This window comes from Mastigoproctus giganteus, chromosome 3 (genome assembly GCF_048544385.1).
Source record: "Mastigoproctus giganteus isolate SK-2022 chromosome 3, ASM4854438v1, whole genome shotgun sequence".
Taxonomy (NCBI): domain Eukaryota; kingdom Metazoa; phylum Arthropoda; class Arachnida; order Uropygi; family Thelyphonidae; genus Mastigoproctus; species Mastigoproctus giganteus.
In genome coordinates this window covers 148407112-148426931 of record NC_143577.1, presented here as the reverse complement: position 1 = coordinate 148426931, position 19820 = coordinate 148407112, and the positions used below count along the sequence as shown (strand labels likewise).

General features: G+C 36.6%; 1 protein-coding gene across 1 annotated transcript; it reads right to left on the bottom strand.

Annotated features, from left to right (window-relative positions):
- Positions 1-422: 422 nt before the first annotated feature.
- Positions 423-19591, bottom strand: LOC150088323 (uncharacterized). The gene is made up of 2 exons (XM_090370719.1): positions 19520-19591; positions 423-1283 (listed from the first exon to the last, which is right to left on the bottom strand). Exons 1-2 carry the CDS (start codon positions 19588-19590, stop codon positions 425-427), a joined length of 930 nt encoding a protein of 309 aa, XP_090226845.1. The 5' UTR covers position 19591; the 3' UTR covers positions 423-424.
- Between the last annotated feature and the right edge of the window lie 229 nt (positions 19592-19820).

Genomic DNA, 19820 nt, shown 5'->3' with positions numbered 1-19820 from the left:
GAAATATATAAATAAATTTGTCTGATAAGTGATTAATATAAAAACCAACGTTCGAAGTTCTTGCATAGAATTCAACCAATCTTGTCAGTAGCAGAGCAAAAAAAAAAATTCATAACAAGTGTGCGCATGAGCTCTCTTCAGCATGTCCCTAACGGAAATTATACCAGAAGTCCTTGTCCATGAAAATAGTAGCCGATTATGGAGTGCATGTGTTATAACAACACATGCTTCACATACCACGATGGATATCTTAACTGAACTATTCCTTCCTACAAACCACACAATCGACTTGCTGATACTAGTGAAATAGGCACATAAGAAAATCTTTAATTCGTTTCGGGATCGAAACATTAAAAATAATTGTCAATAAAATTAAATTACATAATCGAACGAGAATTCAAAATACATTCATTTATTGTAGTTTTCAAAAGTCTGTTTCTAGCAGTTCCGCGGGAGCAGAATTTTGGTCTCCAGTTCCAGCTTTCTTTGGTGATGTGTTTTGGGGCGAGAAACCAGAACAACTGGGTTGATCCAGTAATTCTATTCCTTCTTCATGATGCAGAAGAGGTACTGCTTCGCATTTTTGAGGCATTTCTCGTTTAACTAACACAGAAAGGGGACCTGTTGGAGTTTCCTTTGCTTCTTTTGAAACTGCTTCGTTCTTTGACGATCGCTGAATTGGAAACTTAGCTTTGTATTTTGCATCCGCTTCCTTGCATGCTTCGTGCGTTGTTTGACTGCCAAGATCGTATGGAAATTCTATATGAGATTTACGCTTAGGTAATTCAGTTATTTTCTTTAACTGAGGGTCCGGACCAAGTGGGTATTTATTACCACCATTTTTCGAGTCATTTTCGTCATCGTCTACTCTACTTTCAAGTTCTAGGACTTTATGATCACTAGCATTTTCCTCACTTCGGCCATTGAAATAATTGAGAAAATTGATCAGTCTCTGGACAAAAGGATGAACATTTTGATCTGTAGAGCGGAAATAGAATACATATATGAAGTAAGCATGCAATAAGGCAAATAAAATGAATATGGAACTTGCACTCGCAATAAAAACAATATTTCCGCTAAGAATAGATAAAAGAGAAAAGGTAACGAATGCACATAAGACGACCCCATGAGCAATTTTTATTCCTTTCCGTTCACAAAATTGAGAAAATCTTTTCCAGTCCTCGTTTGTTTCCTCTTGAGTCACCTTTTCAGTCACTGTTAATGGCTTGTTCTCTTCAGTCGGCATTGGCAGTGCCCGATTGGGGTTCCTTCTCAATACAGTCCTAAAATGAAAAACGTTAAATTTTAACACTCAGTTTATTACAGAGGGAAATCAATTACAATTAGGAAAACGTATAAAATAACTCACTTTAAACAATACCGAAAAACTGCCAACCAAAACTGGAATTCGCTGGCATGAAAAAAAACTTACCAAAAATTCATCCCTTGATATCAAAGACTGCCATTTGTGTTCTTACTGAGATTTGACTTCAACGGCATTCTAATTCCAAGGTAGGCACCTCAAATTTGTCCACATTAAGATTTTAGTTTCCATGTAGTATTGTTATTATTCTAGTTTCAAATTTGCCTATATGCATACTGCTTCGCCGTATGCACAGTAGCTATAATCTCCCACACCAGATGCAAAAAGCCCGGGTTAGAATCCCGTCCATGAATTTATGAACTTTCACTCCGTTCTGCTATCTAAAGCGTAGATAAAAGGGTTTCCCTGCAATAAACATGGATTTTTCGTCCAGAAAAACAGGCAAATCGAGCAGAGAATAAGTGCAATTTATAGACATGAGCAGTTATCATAGCTCATGGGTGGCCCTAATACAGCTTTTAGTAATATACATACTGGCGACCAACAAATTTAATGTCTATTTACTACTCTCAAAATCGGCAATATGAATATACTCGTGCAACATTTACTACATACTTTAACTTGACGTAACTATGATCTACATAATCTCGAAGATTCAAGTTGCACGTAAGTGATATTCAACTTGAAATAAACACTAGGAATTTATTGCAGAAATAACGATAATAGAATTTATGCAGATTTTCGAAAAGCCACTGGAGTTCCAGATTAAACTCGTTTATCCGGAAAAGATAAAGGAAAGGGTTAGAGCAGCCCCGTAGGAAGACAAGATCAATGCAAAACAGCCAAATCGAATTCAGAATATTCTTCAGGAACTTGAAATGCCCAATAGATTCAAATTTGCTCTTTGACTAATTTAGGCATTCTTATAATGGGAAACACGAACCAAGCATGGTAGATTTCTTTTCTACTTCTTGATAAATAAACCCGAGTACCAAAGATACTGATGACACTCAAAACAGTAAGTCAATCATTCCGTAGCCGAGTGGGCAGGAGCGGGAGTGCAGTAGTACACGCTCTTTGAGTAGACCGGGGTTCAAGCCCCGGACTGCTGAATACGGTCGATCTGCCAACCCGCACTGGACCAGCGTGGCAGATTATGGTCCATTTCCCTCAGCATGAATTGTTGAGGAGGCTTCCACCCTGCAGTGGGTTGATAATGGCTGCACTTTACTTTTTTTTACCATTTAGGTTCTAAAAAATAATTGCTCATATCGAGCCTGCGCTCCTAATTATATACAACCATTATGAATTGGAATATCCAAATCATATCAAGCAAGTTCTCCAGTCTTTAAAACAGGTCTCATAAGATTTTGAACAGTGCATAAACCAAACTAATCACCATTAAACAAAGGTTACTGTTCGCTCCATTTACAGTGCTGGAAATATTAATTTCCAGCACTGTAATAAAAACCGAAGTTAATGTCATTTAAAGCGACATTAAACGTGCACAAGACAGATCCCAAAGTCTTCTTGGACTAAAATAATTTTAACTATAGCATCCTCTTTCACTATGCCCTGCCAATTCTCATTCAAAATCGGTTTGAAACAAAGCCATCAGTATGAACTAGTCTCTGATAACAGATAAGAAAGTTAGTACATTGCTCTTACAACTGTTGCTTCTTACATGAGAACAATCCGTGGTGAATATTCAAGTAAATGTAGTTTTCTGTGCAGAGAAAAAGAGCTACTATTTCTCAGAAATAAGAATGCTTGTTTCTTTTCGCGAAACAAAAATTGAGATATTGCCTTATTTGGATGAACTAAAATTAAAAAAAGTTATATCCAAAAATTATTTAATGCCAGTTGTGTAGTTTCGTTGCGTGCTTTTAAATACGATTAAAACAAAAAAAAAAACACGTCTCTGTATTCTGTTTGTATTAACTTAACGGTCATTTCATTTATAAATGAAAGGACTATCACAGATAACCGAAATGTATTAACAGGAATACCTAGCTATTTTACCGTGTGCTTCATTTATAACTGAGAAATGACAAATCTGTTGTGCCTTAACTTCATTGAAGTCGCCAATTATTCAGTTCAAGATAACTACAAATTGCACGTGTAGTCTATTTTTGCGTGTAGCGCCTGAGTGATAGTAACGATATCCAATTTGTCTTTCCATTTTCGCTTGTAAGCCGTTTTCATGCTTGTAAGAATGTTTCCCCCAGCGAACAAACTTCCCAATTGTGTTAAGTCTGGTTTGATCGCTTATTAGTCAAACTAGACAACCATTACTTTGTTAGGAAGTTTCGACGGTAGCAAACTATTTGGGTCTAACTCTGGAAACAGCAAACACATTACTGCATAAGCAATTGTTCTGAACTCCGTAATTTCAGAGATTTAACTTATAACTAAGTGGAAAGTATCGATTTTTTTTCGGGGAACCAGCAAACTCAGGGAGTGCGTCAAACCATGTTTTTTTAATCACGAGGACTTCATTAGATTCAGCAATTCCTCAGAACTGAAGAATCGCCACTGCTTCGCTAATCCATAAAGATTAAGACGTAGGTAGGTATAGACTAATCAGCCTGATTTGTGGCATGGAAAACTCATGGGGATTAAGAGTGCAATGCGAAAGTAATGTTTTTTCTTAAAGAACATACCATGGGTTTTGTAAAGAGAATTATTTAACTGAGATGGACAAGTTACCTTAAACCAACTATACCCTGTTCGCCAGCTTCAATCCTGGCATAAATTAAAGTTCCTAAACAATACAGTTGGTCAGTAACTGTTAATGGTATTAACTAAACAACGACAGCCTTACTCTGGCAGAATTCAATTCTAAATTAGAGCATAAGCTAATTGATTTGTCAGCGGACAACCCTAAGTTTAAGACTGGTCAGTCGTTAACTTTCTTTTAATGTTTGTTTTTACTTAAAAACTTTTGCCACTTTACGCTGCATTTTAATAAACAAAAGTTTATTCTGTTGTTCTATGACATGTTAACTATCAAAAACTTGTTAAATACCAATAACAGCAGATTTTAAAATTTGAATCAATTTTCCTCGTGCCTTGGAATAATACCCCTGCAGCCCTAAACGTTAGACATTGGCCGGCAAAAGTATTCCTTCATCTAGAGCAGGGGTGGCCAACAAGTCGATATGGGCTTTAATTTCGGTGATCACGACGAATTTCAAATATATAAAAAATAGATTAGTAATAAGCGTATGCAGTAGGGCGCATAATAACATTTAGATTTTGATTAATCTGTTGAACCACGTGACTATTGTCGCCGCGCAGCCGCTAGGCTTGTCTAGTGAAAATTCACGCAGTTACGTTTAGAGCATAGCTTATGTGTCGAATTCTTATTTGGCTTAAAAAATATTAACTGGACAGTACTTACTGTTAATTTAATACCCTTTGATTTAAAATGAATACTACGAAAAAGAGTAAACGTATCATTTTCATCAAGAGTGCGAACTAAATATTTTTCTAATGATAATAGAAAAACCTGTTTCATTTGCAATGCTTCCGTGGCTATACCCAAAAAAGCCAATTTAGAAAGGCACTTCAAAGTGCTCCATGGTAAATACCAATTTGATTTTTCCCTAACAGGGACCTTAGAAAAAATTGAAAGAACTTAAATCCAGATTAGCGCAAAAAAATTCATGACACCTAATTTACAATCTAAAGCAGTAACTGTAGCATCATTTAAAGCGAGTCATTTCTTCCAAAACATGTACAAACCATTTTCTGATGGTCAAATCAAAGACGCATTTTTAGAAGATTCTCCTTTTGAAAATTAAAAACAAATGGAATTAAAAGTGCCCTTCAAGATCTGCAATTATCTTGAAATACTGTGATGCGACTCATCGAAAAAATGAGTAAAAATGTGAGCGAACAATTGAGTTCATTTCTAATTGTGTCCAACACGTCAGTGATATATCTCAATTGCTCATTATTCTTATGGTTTTCGATGATTCTGCCACTAGAAGAATCTGCTGGGTATGGTTTCGTTAAAAGAAAACCCAAGTCTTCATATATTTAACGCATTCAAAAATTTTAATTACCACTATTTAAGCTCGTATCAATAACAGATGGAGCTAAAGCAATGACGGGGCATCTTAACGGATTCATCGTATTGTGCGAAAAGGATGATGAATTCCCAGATGTTTCCAGTTACCACTACCATCCACCAACAAGTGTTAGCCAGCAAAAGATTAAATACTAGAAGTATTATGGACAGTTTTCAAAATCGTGAATTCCAGAGGACAATTTCTTCAAAGGACTGTTCAAAATTCAGTATGAAAATGAACCAGATCTGATAATACACAGATGTCCGAATCGGAATAATTTTCTACAGATCTAAAAATTTCCTGAACGAAATTAATTTGTCGATCAAAGTGGAGATAATTATCAGCAGCTGCAAGATATGGCATGGTTGTGATCTGGCTTTTTTCGCAGATTTTACCAGTAAAATTAAGTGACTGAATTTGGAATTACAAGGAAAAAATATGGGTGACATGATCAGTGGTATTTCTGCATATAAATTTTTATGCTAATTTTTATATAAAAATATAGCTAATTTTTAATAGCTAAGACTATCAAAGAAAACAATTTTGCAAATATGCAAGATGATTTGCAAAATTACTGTTTTTGAATTTATTAGTGAGAATTGTTTTTGAAATTGAAAGTCGTGGATGATTTTGAAACCAAATTCAGCGATTTTAAAACAATTGACATTGTTCAATATTTCTTCTCCATTTAAGGTCGACTAAGATACGAAACAAATTGCAGAAAAAGTCGCTGAGATTTTTCACACGGAGAAAATATTACTTTAAAATGAAATTATTATTACATTGCGAAACGATATCTTCCTAAAAGTCAGGTCATCAGAAAGACTTGGAAATGTTTGCCGAGAAAAGTACTTTAAAAAAAATTCAGTGAATTTTTTAAATTCACTGTTTTGGTTCCACGTATGTGAATCGGCCTTTTCGTGTTTGAAACAAAGAATCGCTCTACTCTTAGGGACTTGTATAAAGATCCCCGATTTTGAAAGCTTGGCAGATGACATTAAGACAAACTTCGCATAAATTAAGAAGCGTATGAATTTAAAACAAGAATTCTGAATTGTATTTAATTTATAAATATTTTTCAATGTGTTGATTAACCTTGTGCAATGAGCTTCTTGAGATAGATCGCAGCACATTCAGAAGAATGTCGTTCGCATAACAAATTGAGTTGGCCACCCCTGATCTAGAGTAAAGATGATTTCATAACTGGATATGTGGAGTTATAATTGGTTAAATAAGTTTGCTTTTTTGTTGTCAATATACCTCTTATCAGATGAAGATAATGAATTCCGTGACAATTTTAGAAAAAGAATTTAGATTTGAGGAAAATAAAATTCTATAAGGCCTCAGAGCTATGCTAGGTCATATTACGGATTCAGAATTAACAGTAATGAGATCACAGAAAATAGATCCGAGAGCATAGAGGGACAAAGGCAGAGAAGCAGAGCGGCCACCAGGCACAAATCTCCCAAAAACCAGTAGAGGACCCCACCTAGATTACGCTGGAGAGGAGCCGTATAACTGAATTCCAGGAGCGAGCGAATTAACCGGTAAGCCATTATTATTCGTGCGAATGTAGCAATCAAAAACCGAAACTAAACTGATAACCTTTTCAATGCTTCTTTCCTAACCACAAATGAATTACATGTTAACACAATGTAGGTTAAACGACTATAATGCTCCCGCCGACATCAGAAAATTCCCATCCTGATGTCCATGAGAAAAGTGCAGTGCAATCGGGAATGATCAAGCGCCGAGTCCCAGAGAATGATGAAGGATACACCGAGATATAACCAGCCATGAAACGAAGCCACATCCTCCCACGTTTAGTCTCAGAACATTAGTATCAAAAATGTCTATGAGCATTCTGGACGTTTAATCTAGGACGATCTAGAACACTACAAAAAGGCAAGAATTGTGAAGGATCAATGTTGCAAGTTAAATACAGGATTTCCATGAAGAGCAGAATGTACTAGTTTACTACCTGATCCACATATTTGACATTATGAAATGTAATCATGAATACCACAATTTAAACTGATCACCTAAGTAGAGTGCAAGTGTTGTATATTGTTTGTTTTGTGTTAATAAATAGTTGTGTTTCACTAAGTCTCATCCTCTCTGCCTATATCCAATCACACCAGCACAGCTAAGAACCAACTAAGATAAGTTATGTGGGGGATCGGGTTGACGCACTGCGATTGCCCGATCCTTTAACACAACGCTAATCCTTTGCTGCAGTCACAGGGGTTATATAACTTCTGGAGACAGAGGGCGGGGATTTTGTCCTAAGATTGAGTTAGAGCGACTAGACGGAATAAGGGCGTCGTCCCACAAACGAGAGGAAACAGGATAGCGTCTTGAAGCGAGCAAGCCCAAATAAGTGTCACGTAACCAAAGAAGAGGGCCATCCACAAGATGACACCGCGACGCCCTACAGATTGGCCATCGCACCTAATAGTGCGTAGCCTTGCCGGGTCCAAATTCCCCTTGGTGAGCATCTGTACTGTCTTGTGTGTCTTGCTCTATTTGGGCTCTAGATTTTCCTTCTACCAACATAGCAAGGTCATGCTGCGCACGTCAGGAAGGTGGTATTTGTGTATTCTTTTCTTAGCCAGGTATCACAAATACCATTGTCCAACCAAGACCCCAGGGAGCAGCCTCTGGTAACAGGACCATGAACTTCCAGTTGGTTAGATCTGACGAGAAGTATTCGTCAACAGCAGATACAGCTGTTTAAAGACTTCAGCCTCCCTGAGTCTCTCCAGGACACTCAGCCACCATAAGGTGGCTAAGCCCCTTTGAAATCGACAAGGAGAGCAAGCAGCCTCATATATTGGAGTTTAACCGGCAGTTTAATTGAGGAATGCAAGTTAACTGCACACGTGAAGGAACGATCATAGGTGAGCTAAAGCTCGTAGTTTCCGCCCTCAGTATACGTATTTCATAGAAGGAAATATCAGAAATAAACTCGTTTTTTTCATTACCATCGTTTAAATCATTACTATCAAATTAGCAATTTTTATACAAGATAACGCTATAATATAATTTTATAAAAAATCAACATTCTGAAATAACTGAATGTCTTATATTTAAAACTATTTCTATTAACTGCAAATGAAGACAATTCCTTAATAATTGTAGTTCCGGGTAAAATTAACTTTCCTAGCTTTTTTTTATTGCACACTCGTTTACATCTGAAGTGTTGCATTTGTTTCATATTTGATCGTAAATAATTTATGACCTTAAGTTTGGAAAAAAGATAAAATTTTCCAGGATGCAACGGTTACGGGCATTGTCAAAATTACTCAACTATTGAAAGTTTGTTTAAAATTATTTGAAAAATATCGACTGAAACAGTTAGGTATTCCTAATATAAAAGGTTACAATATAAAACCCTAATAAAAGTTACTGTTAGGTAACTTATATTAGGGTTGATAAAAGTCAAAAGCATTTATCAGATTCTTGCATGTAATCTCCGAAAATGTAAATTACATACAGTACAGTATTTAATTTTTGCTTCTCTGCTTATTGTCAATGAATAACAGTACTTAATTTCAAAAATTTTATTATGCATGTTAAGAAGCTCAAACCGGTTTTCTATTTTGGATATCGCTGGTATCAACAAAAACTTATTTCATAATGCCTTTCCGGCAAATCGTCCGAATTTTTATACATAAATATTCATTTCTTCTTACGTGGTCTAATTACATCAACAGCTGGAAATATTTCGATTTATTTTTTCAGCTTCATCTAACATGCCATTAAATTTTTCATCTGTCCTTAATTCTTTAACATTTCTATTATTGTCGGTATGACTAGATTTTTTCGTTAATTTAATTATCATTCATTTTTATTAAAAGATTATACCAAATTATTACGGAACAAACTTTACGATTTTATTTTTAGTAATAAAAACTAACTTGTATCACCATTAACTAGTAATATATATATTAAATACCACAATACATTGTACATCCAAAATGTCATTACTAGCATCGATCCTACTTTTCCACCTCATATCAGAGAGCAATTTACTGTCAATGTTGCGAACTCTTCTTTCAAAATTTGCCAAAAGGTATGTTGATGTCGAAAAAGAAATTTTTTAAAGAAAGCTGAAAATTTTGGCAATTTCTAGAGACTTGAGGCATCATTCACGACCAAACTTAAGCTATGAGCAGCACAGTGTACATAAAATGAACTAGGGTTCAAGGTTAAGGGCTGGAAGGCCGTTCTTTCCCTTCATGATGGACCGTTATCGTAACCCTTATCACGCATCTCATGAATACTAATATTTTCATTAATAATGAAATTGCTAATTATTCTCACGGTTGTATCTGAAATAAAACCATAAAAAAGTTAAATTTCTTTTTATTTAAATGTAAATAACAGTACAATTATTCTTAGTGGCTTCGGGAGTACAATATTTAATAAAATACTGGAGTATTATTGGCTTGATTTTAATAATCATAATTGTATTATTTTTTGCCAATTAACGAAATAATTTCGTTAACGGACAAAATTTATCGCCTAAATGTGACATTATCATTAGTCTGAATACGGTTTAGATGTTCAGCCTTGATATTATCGATTCGAGTAATTGTTTCTATTAATTAAAATAAATGAAATGGTAAACTATGAAGAGATTAGTTATGTGATTGGCTGAAATTCTGATTACCTATTGGTTGTCAAATTTAATTTTTTTATTGCTGCTATGTGCGGACAAATACTAGGTACAATTAATGGAAATTAGTGTTCCAAGTACTTAAATCAACTAAATTAGGGAACTACAGACATTGTTCCCTTCTACTGCCACATACTTACAAACTGAATCTTTATGAAACTTCCAAAACGCGCCAACATATCACTAAATGTATTTCATTCATTCTTTCTGCAGCCCGGGGGCTGCACACCACTTGCAGCCCCGCTTGAACGTCCTTCAGAACGATAAACGCTTTGAAAGGCGTGTGTTGGTTTTAATGTCTACATTTAGGAAACAAGGAAGATGACAATTATGGAAGCATCTTTGAAAAAAAAAAAAATGCTCAGTTTCAAAAATAGATCACAAGATCTACTGAAAAGCCGTTGTCAGTTTTACTTTCATCCGTTTGCAAAAAAACGGAGAAAGCAGAACAAACATGGGCAAATTACTGCTGGTTGTGCAAAGGGAGTGTGGCGTAATGCCTATATATAAGAAATAAAATAAATTTTCGAGAACATATCGAAAGTGAAGTTTCATTTAGGCGAACATATCACTTGCCAAAGGATCCGGTACTGACAGCATGAATGCCGCCTGCTACGAATCTACGTGAATGGGAGCATCGGAGATGTGAGACGTCCCATTACCAAATATGGTTTCGGAAGTGCTGTGACATCTGATGATATTTAAAACCATTTGAGTACGATAGAGCCAGAATCACCGTTTCTTGAGCCCGAAACAGGCCAACATTGGACTGACATCCTCATTTAGAAATGCCGTTTGAAGAGCGTGATCGCGAGCTGCTACAATCTTCACTTTGTTCTTAAAGCAAACACATAACCCAAACCACTATCCAGGAACGTATGTTTAAACTGTGCGTGAATGCTTTGGTGTTTCTTAAAATCTTGTTGCTGCTTCAGCTGTGTATTACGTGTTGAGCGATTTGGAGTACGTCTGAAAGTCGGTTTTGTCCTTCGCTTTCGTTTACGACTGCTCATCGTTTTCATTTGCAGTAAAATATTCGATGACTCCTTCCAAATCTATTAGAATTTCTGGGGAGATGTAGTGCTCTGAAGATTTGGATGGACCTTCTCCAGCTTCTTTAACTCCATCGGACGCTGTAATTTCTTCCGCTGTCGAAATAGCTTAGATTTCTCCTTCGGAGCGATCAGTGGAGGTGGTTTCGGTGGTCGCATTGCACGTGCTCTGTACATCTTACAACGCTCACTATTAGTCTTCGATATGTTGAATAATAAATTTGTTCCCATCGATTTTATTAAATACGGTGGAGAATGAAAAGAAATAGCGCGATGCAATTAGTAGGGGTACCCATTGGGTCATGGGTCGGACGTGCCTAGTACAATGATGGGGGATGAATCATTTCGTGTCGCATTTTCTTGACGATTTGTCATTCCACAGACGCATAATACGTGCGCTATACGCCTTATAACGCTGTATACAGTGAACCACGCTTTACGATTGTTTCTCTATACAATCAAATCACTTCATATAGACACCATAAGAAAATACCGTTCATTGTACGATATGTAGTAAGCGCTGGTCATTATGATCACGTTTACGAATGAATTTTAATTAATGGTGATTCTAATAAGTGAAAATCCACAGGCTACAACAATAAAGATATAAAGCACAGGTTTACACTTATTACCTTACTAATTAACAAAATTAAATGATACCCGAAAACCGGAAGAATATTTTACCGTTAACGAAAAAGGTTATGGAAATCACCCTCAATTACTAATCCAGCCTAACGCCGCTTAACTTCGCTGATCGCACGAGAGCCGGGCATTTAACCCAGTACGATAGCTGGCTGTTCAGAGTGCCTGTGATACGTTTACTTGTGGCAACAGTCGTTGCGTTTTATCAATTTTGAAGGGATTTGCGTTACCTTTTCAAAAGAGCACGTGAAAATACAGTTATGCATCATATACCTCCCACCTGAGCACACAAAGGAGACAAGAAACGAACTCTATGCTTGGCTTGCTGCAAACCTAAAGCCATCAGTCGACACAATAATAGCGGGAGATTTTAATTTGCCTTTTCCGAAACACAGGGAGGCCAAGAAAGAGCTGGATGCGACATTGGGTGCATTGCACTTAACGCAGCTTCCGACACCAGTGACAAGGGGAATGCAGCAACTTGACCTGTTGTATTATAGTTCCTTAGACATAAGGCTAGCGCAAAACTGCATAAAATTTAAGTCGGACCACAATCCCATTGAAATAGAAGCAGCACTGAAGATACACAAATACATGCAGGGTAACCACACGAACTGGGAAAAGCAAAGTATCTTTTCTCCGTGAAGTATATTAATGCAGAGGTCATTCTCAGTCACCTGACTAGTTACAACTGGAATGACCTGCAAGAAAAGCCAGTAGACGAAGCTTTAGAAATGATCACTAAAAAGCTATACCAAACAGCATTGGAAGGAGCAGCAAAAGAAATCAAAATATCTGAGAGAACAAAAGAATGGTTTAACCCACAACTGAAAGCAAGTTTCCTCAGGAAGCAAAAACTGTATAGAAAATGGCAAAGAACGGGTCATCCTGCCGATCACATTCGTTATAAGAAAGAAAGAGCACATTTCATCAAAGCAAAACGACAGGCACACTGCAGTGTTGTCCATAATAAACTAAAAAGAGCAAAAAGAATTACTAGCAATAGAAATAGCACAGAGAATATGACCGAATGCATTTTCAAGGAATGGGCTAATAACACTTTTAGTAACCTGCATGGACTGAATCAAATTGAGAACACTGATAATGGTAACAATTTTTGAATTCCTGAAAGATTTAAACAAGCGAAACCATTCGGCAATAGAGGAACCAACAAGACCTCCTTTGAGTGAAATACAAATCACCAAAGAGAGCGTAATGAAAGCAATCAACGATCTGCCCAATAAGGCCACTGTTGGACCAGACAAATTTCCAATGTTCGTCCTTAAGATAAGGAGCCCATTTATAATAGATCTATTACTGCACATCTATCAGGAAATCATTAGGTCAGGAGCTTTCCCGCAAGCCTGGAAGAATTACATTGTAACCCCAATACCAAAGATTAAACACCCAAAATTGGCTAAGGATTACAGACCAATTTCTGTCAGTTGCACCCTACAGAAGGTATTCGAAAAAGCACTGCTTCCCACCATCAATCAACACTGCTTCAGCCATAGACCACCACATTTGCACTCAGTTATTTCGGGTAGATCAACAATAACAAACTTACTGGAAACCCTTTTTCGCGTGCAGAAAGCACTAAATGAGAAAAAGCAAATTGATATTATTTTTTTGGATATCTCCGCAGCCTACGACAACGTCTCAATTCCAGCGCTCATTGCGATTTTAAAGAATTATTTTAATGTAAGAGGAAATTTGTTAACTATAATAACCAGCCTGCTAGAGCATAGAAAACTTATTGTTAAGCACCAGAAGCTACAATCTTGCTTTACCATCTCGCGAGGAGTGCCACAAGGGGGAGTTCTTTCGGCTACTCTCTTCGCGGCCGCCCTGGAGCCGTTTCTTGCACGGTACTACAATTTTATAACATATGCTGACGATGTAAAATTCTTCATCACTTCCAAAGACCATGAATCAGCAGAAGAAGGTATTTGTCAGATGGCAAATAGCACAATCAGAGAATTTGAGAGCTACCTGGATTGCATCGGGCTCCGTATTAATGCGCAGAAGTCTGCCCAAATGACCATAACTTGCAAGCAGAATAAAAATGACATCTCGATCTCTGTGAACGGGTCTAATGTGGTAAAAGTGCACTCTCACCTGGACCTGGGTCTTAAGTGGGATGACAGACTCACCTTTGCTCAACACTTCGCCCATATGAAGACAAATATTCGCCGCTTTATGGGCTACCAGACAGGAACTGGTAGGAATTAGGGATCCTCAGCTAGCGACCAAGTACATTTTAATGTGTGTCCTGCCAATTGCGCTCCAGATTCACATTATAAGTCCGTCCTTGGGATCGAGTACTGGTTCTTGCGATGGCTTAACAGAATTGCTGGCCACCCTTTTACTATCTCAAGGGCCATTCTCTACTCAAACCTTAACATCACACCCTGGATGCAGCGGACAATTAACAGGAACATACTCTCGCACAAATGCTCACAGGCAGAGTGGATGCTCCAGTCCTGGATAATATTCTAGTCAAACCGCGTGCCACTGCTAGACGTTGCAGAGAAGTAAATAATCCACTGCGTTCAGTCCTGAACAATCTTAGTAGCCTGCAAAGATTCTTACCATCAAATGCAGCGAAAATATTTAACTCACTACACAGATGCCGAAAAACTGTGTGAGGATGCAACATACCGGAAAGAGATCTTCCAGGATTCGTATAGACTTACCAAAATATGAATCGGCTGCAAAGTACCAAAGAATTTAGAGTAAAAGAGAAACTTTCTGCTTTAAGAATAATAATTTGTTGACTAAAAATATACCTTCTGTAACAGTTATGTTAATATGTAATTTATAGATGGAATTATTAGTGAATTGTAAATATATCAGTTGTATAATGTATGTACAGAATCATCAATGTGTAAATACTATATCTATTAAACATAAAATGTGTATATAATATTTCGGGACGAGACTACGTGTTCAGTACATGTAACCCACTGCACGTAGTATCTCGTACCCTGATATGTACTTAGCACCCTCCTGGCACTTTGCCGTCCCGGGGTGGTTTCCTTATGGAAATAAACGGATAATAATGATAAAAAAAATTGCCTGGAACGCGTCTAAAGTTTCACTTAAAAAAAATTGAAGCCAGACCTGGATCTAAACGGATAGAATTATCGAAGACAGACTGAACGAAATGTCATGAATTATAGGTATTATATAATACAGGTATCCTGAATTGCAAGTTTGAATAACAGGCATGTCATGCAGTGCAATAACATGGAAGTAATTGCGCAAGTCTAGTATGAATTCTATGAGAGAGAGATTGGTTATCCAGTTTTCTCACTGATCGCTCACTGAGGGTGATGGCTCTGTCTAACTTCTCCACTAATGCCGGTGTCCCTCAAGGTTCAGTTCTGTCTCCCACTCTTTTCCTCTTGTATATTAAGGACCTTCCATTGACTGGAAATCCTATCCATAGTTTTGCCGATGATAGCACATTGCATTCAACTTTCCATTTTGAGAAACCTTGTCCTGCTCAATCAGCTTTAACTTCTCGAAAATCTACCAATTCCTAAAATGCCGATCTTCAGGTAATTCTCCAGTGGGGCAAAGACAACTTAGTTGATTTCAACCCTTCTAAAACTCAGTCTTGTCTTATCTCGCAAAAAGGATTCTTCTGCTCCTATGCTTAGTGACACTCCGATTTCTAGGCAAAATGATATATCTCTTTTGGGGATTACCCTGACTTCTAATCTCTCTTGGCACAAGCACATTACAAATATTGCTTCCTCTGCATCTAAAAAAACTTGGTTTTCTCTTTCGCTATCGGCGTTACTTTTCTTCCAAATAGCTGCTCACTCTGTATAAATCGCAAATCCGCCCTGCCATGGAATATTGTTCCCACATCTGGGGTGGTGCCCCCAAAACCTCTCTCAGGCTTCTTGATTCCATTCAGAAGAGGGCAGTTAGGTTAATTAATGATTCATCTCTAACAGTCTCTCCACTCGCTTTCTCATAGACGCAGTTTCTGCTGCATGCCTCTTCTACAGATACTTCCATGGGCACTGTTCTTCTGAATTGGCTTCTATAATTCCCGCTCTCTTTCAAAAGAGTCCGAACACGTGCCGCCACCAGCCAACATCCATTTACTCTCAACTTCAAACTCGCAGACCAACTTTCTTCTTCCTTATTTATTCATTCGACTTCCGTTTTCTGGAACAATCTTCCTTCATACGTAATTCCTGAAAATTACAATCTACAGAAATTCAAGTGTAATGTCAATAAATATCATCTTCTTTCGTCTTCTCAACCTCCAACCCAAGCACGGTACTAAGTACTATAGGTTCTAATACCTCTCGTGTTTCGGGTTCACATTAAAAAAAAATGAATTCAATCATTTACTTGAAAGGCATTCTATCGGTCATAGTCAGAAACATTGCAGTTTCCTGGACCGAGTTTAATTGGAATTGCTGATTGTACAAATGTAATGAAAATTGCGTTCCTTAAGAGTTAGGTGTGTCATGGAAGTCCACAAAAGCTTATGACTTTTAAACAGCGATGGATTAAGGCACGGGCTTACCCGGGCCGCCAAATTTTACAAATCACAAAACATATAGCCTTAGTAAAGGGGGCGCCAATTTTTCTCCCCGGGTTGCGAAAATACCTTGGTCAGGCACTGCTTTTAGATTTGTTTGAATTCGTCATTGATCATGAGGAAATTTGTATATTGAACTAGTGTTGAAGACTAGTTTTGAAAATTATATTACACGTAATTAATTCGTTCTATTGTGTTAGTTAGGAGTTTTAAATGAATGAGAGAAAGCAAAAATAAGATCTGAAATATACATGGAGGAAATTGATCATTTATTTGTATAAGTCGATTCCCCAGTATGCGCCAATAACGTTGTATAAATATTTTCTTTGTACGCTTGAATTACTCATATGCACAATTCTGCCTCATACGCGGTTGCAAGAAAAATTAGCCCAGCTCTTGGATCATTTGAAAATTACAGCATAGCATTCAGGTTGATTGTAGGCTTAGTGCCTTCAGAAAGCTACAGCTAAAAGAGACAGTAAAACAAAGGAGAGTAATAGAATCAAATAAAAATATATATATTAAGGTATAATGAACGTTCTAATTACAGCCCCCAACAGAACGTACTACGTAGAATTTCTATTATTTTTATTAGAATAGAAACTTTCTCAGGCCTATATTTTTAGAAAATAGCATTTGAATAAATACGTTAACCATATTTATATCTGAAGCTTATATTTCGAAGTAACCAATCTCACCACACTGAATATTCTAAAGAGAAAAACGCATTTACTGAAAATATTTAAATGTATAATTTAGTTATTCTAAGCAAAAATATCCACGGGGCTTAATTTCCTGAACGTAAATTTTTCTACCCTAAGTGTATTCACTTAATATGAAGAAATTTAAAATCTTTATAATGCTGTTTCAAGTAAAGTTGATCTACTTGTCTAAAGCGTACTTTATGCTCAAGACAGGTGACAAACGATAACACGCACACGAATTCTTGTTTTCGATAATTACGGAACTGTTTTAAGTTTCTTCTTCCTTCAGTGGAAGCCTAATCAGCAATAAACTGCAGTTTGCTCTCGTTTGGAGAGAGCTGGGTTTGATTCCCGTTGACCACTAGAGGATTTAATTTATTACTGATATTTTAATTTTCAAACAAACTAAGAGCATACTTCCAGTGACGAAGACGTCATCTTTTTATTCTTAACTTGAGACTTCCTTTCAAAGCTTCGCTTCTATAAAGTGTTGGAAATTGGACAAGTCCTTTGGACAGACCATTGTATTTTATTATTAGTAATAGCAATGATACGAAAACGCACGCTTATAGAGGCTCAACAAAAAAAAACACTTAACTTTCCATTTCACCTGCCCCCCCGCCCCCAACAGTTAATCTTATTTTTACTCGAATTTATTCAAACTACTCACCTCTACAACACCAGACGGCAGTACATTCCAACAATCCAACCCGTTCACTTAAGACCAATTCCCGTACATCCGACCTGCACCATCATTCCTCAATTTAAATTTATACCCCCTCATGATACGTAGGCTGAGCATGAAGTAACCATTGAGAAGCATTGAGCTTACGCATCCATTCGAATTTAAAATAGTACAATCTAACCAACGTTCGACCTTGCTGTAAATTAACATTATAGCATTCCTGGCTAATTTTAATTACTTGAACAATGTTCTTACGAACATTCTTCTAACTAGTGTAGCAATTCTCGCTAGGGACAAAGAAAATCTTATCCTCGAACTCCCTAAATGAGACGAATTTGACTTCGTCTCGTATGCAATACTTCGGTGGTTAAACGAAGCAGTTTTGTCTTTCCACAGCCTAATGTATTTGAAATCTTAATTCTTCTATCGTTTAGCTTCGTCGCACTGAAATTAATGGTATCATTGGGCCAACAATACATAATCGACAAAAGATTGCAACGCCATAACGGAGAAACCACTAATAAATAAAAATCGGCTTATTTAAGGCTCCGTCCGAAATTACGAATAATGAAAATACATCAACGTATATCTAAATGAAAGTAAATTCAATAAGTGTTTTCTATGAACTTAATATTTGCCATAAACGAAACGTTATTCGTGAAATCTTATTTGTAGAACTTGCTCAAACGTCTGAATTTATTCGTTGTTTGGGGAGAGGCCAGTTTCTGGAGCATACTTTGCTTATAATTCGCCTAGTCATATGGGATTTAATGTAATCATTGTGCATTACATCTGTAACTATATCAAGGGGTAGATTTGTCTGCTGGGAACTGAACGAGGTTTCCTGCACCGAGATCAAGGTACTATAGCCTCGACTTAAAGTTTTAGCTTCATCAATCACCCATACTTTCCAAACTAGTAAAAAGTGGCGAAACCATTATACTATCACAGGATGAGGGTAGAGTATATTTTAAGGATGGGAAGCGTACTTATAATTCTTCTACTTCAAGAGGGGAGGAGAAAACATTTAACGACATTAAGACCAAACATGTCTTAAGAAACATTCACACGAGTCAAACTCAATGTAATTGCTCAGCATTCATTATTAGTTAATTATTATTCACCATGAAGGTAGAACAATGCATTCATTGGTTACACAAATATGCGAATCATAGTTATGTTCTTTCATTTGAAATTATCAAATAATCTGTGGTCATGTCTAGATTTATCTATTCAACAAAAATGTTCCTGGAATCAGTTTCTGTACAATTATGGCCTTACGAAATGCAGCCGTAATGTGGCTTCCTGTTGAAAACAGCCACTAACAGATGCTAATAAAATGTGGTAATCGAATGTTGCTCTTGAGTTATACCACTTTTGGACGGTTACACCACTTCCACTATAAGCCCCTGCTGGTCTCCCCTTGAAAACTTGCATGGCACTGTAGGCTCCACATAATTTCCACATGACCATTGGTTATTTCATTTCCGTTAAATGACAGAAAATTCAGTTCTCTTAAACAACAGGAACACCATTCCTTCGCTTAAACAACATTAGATTCAGATGAAAAACAATACATTAATAATACCCTGGTAATACTTAAAATTTAATTGTAAGTATTAATTACAAATAGAGACCATATTCAACTTGCAAAAATTGATTTTAGCATAATGTTTAAAATAAATTTAAAAAATACTGCTTCAAATTAGCAGCAATTTCAGATAAAATGAATTACATAATTAGTCTTCAATATCTGAATTTTACGTGATATGTTTAATAACTAATTACCTTTTAAGTTCATCCTCCATTATGTCTCTGAATTCCTCCTCACAGACTTCGTTATTGCCATAAGTTGCCATTTTAACACAAGACTGAAAAGTGAAGAATCTTTTAGATTCTTTTATCCTGTCGAATTCTGTTATGCCATCTAACGGCAGGTTAATTTGCATGTTAAAATGAAAAATATTAGTACTTATTTTATTAATGTAACGAGTTTTAGTTCAAGGACTTCTAATAATAATAATAATTATTATTATTATTACCGTTCCACAGTTATTGCAGATTGGATGATGGGGAATTGAACTTTTCA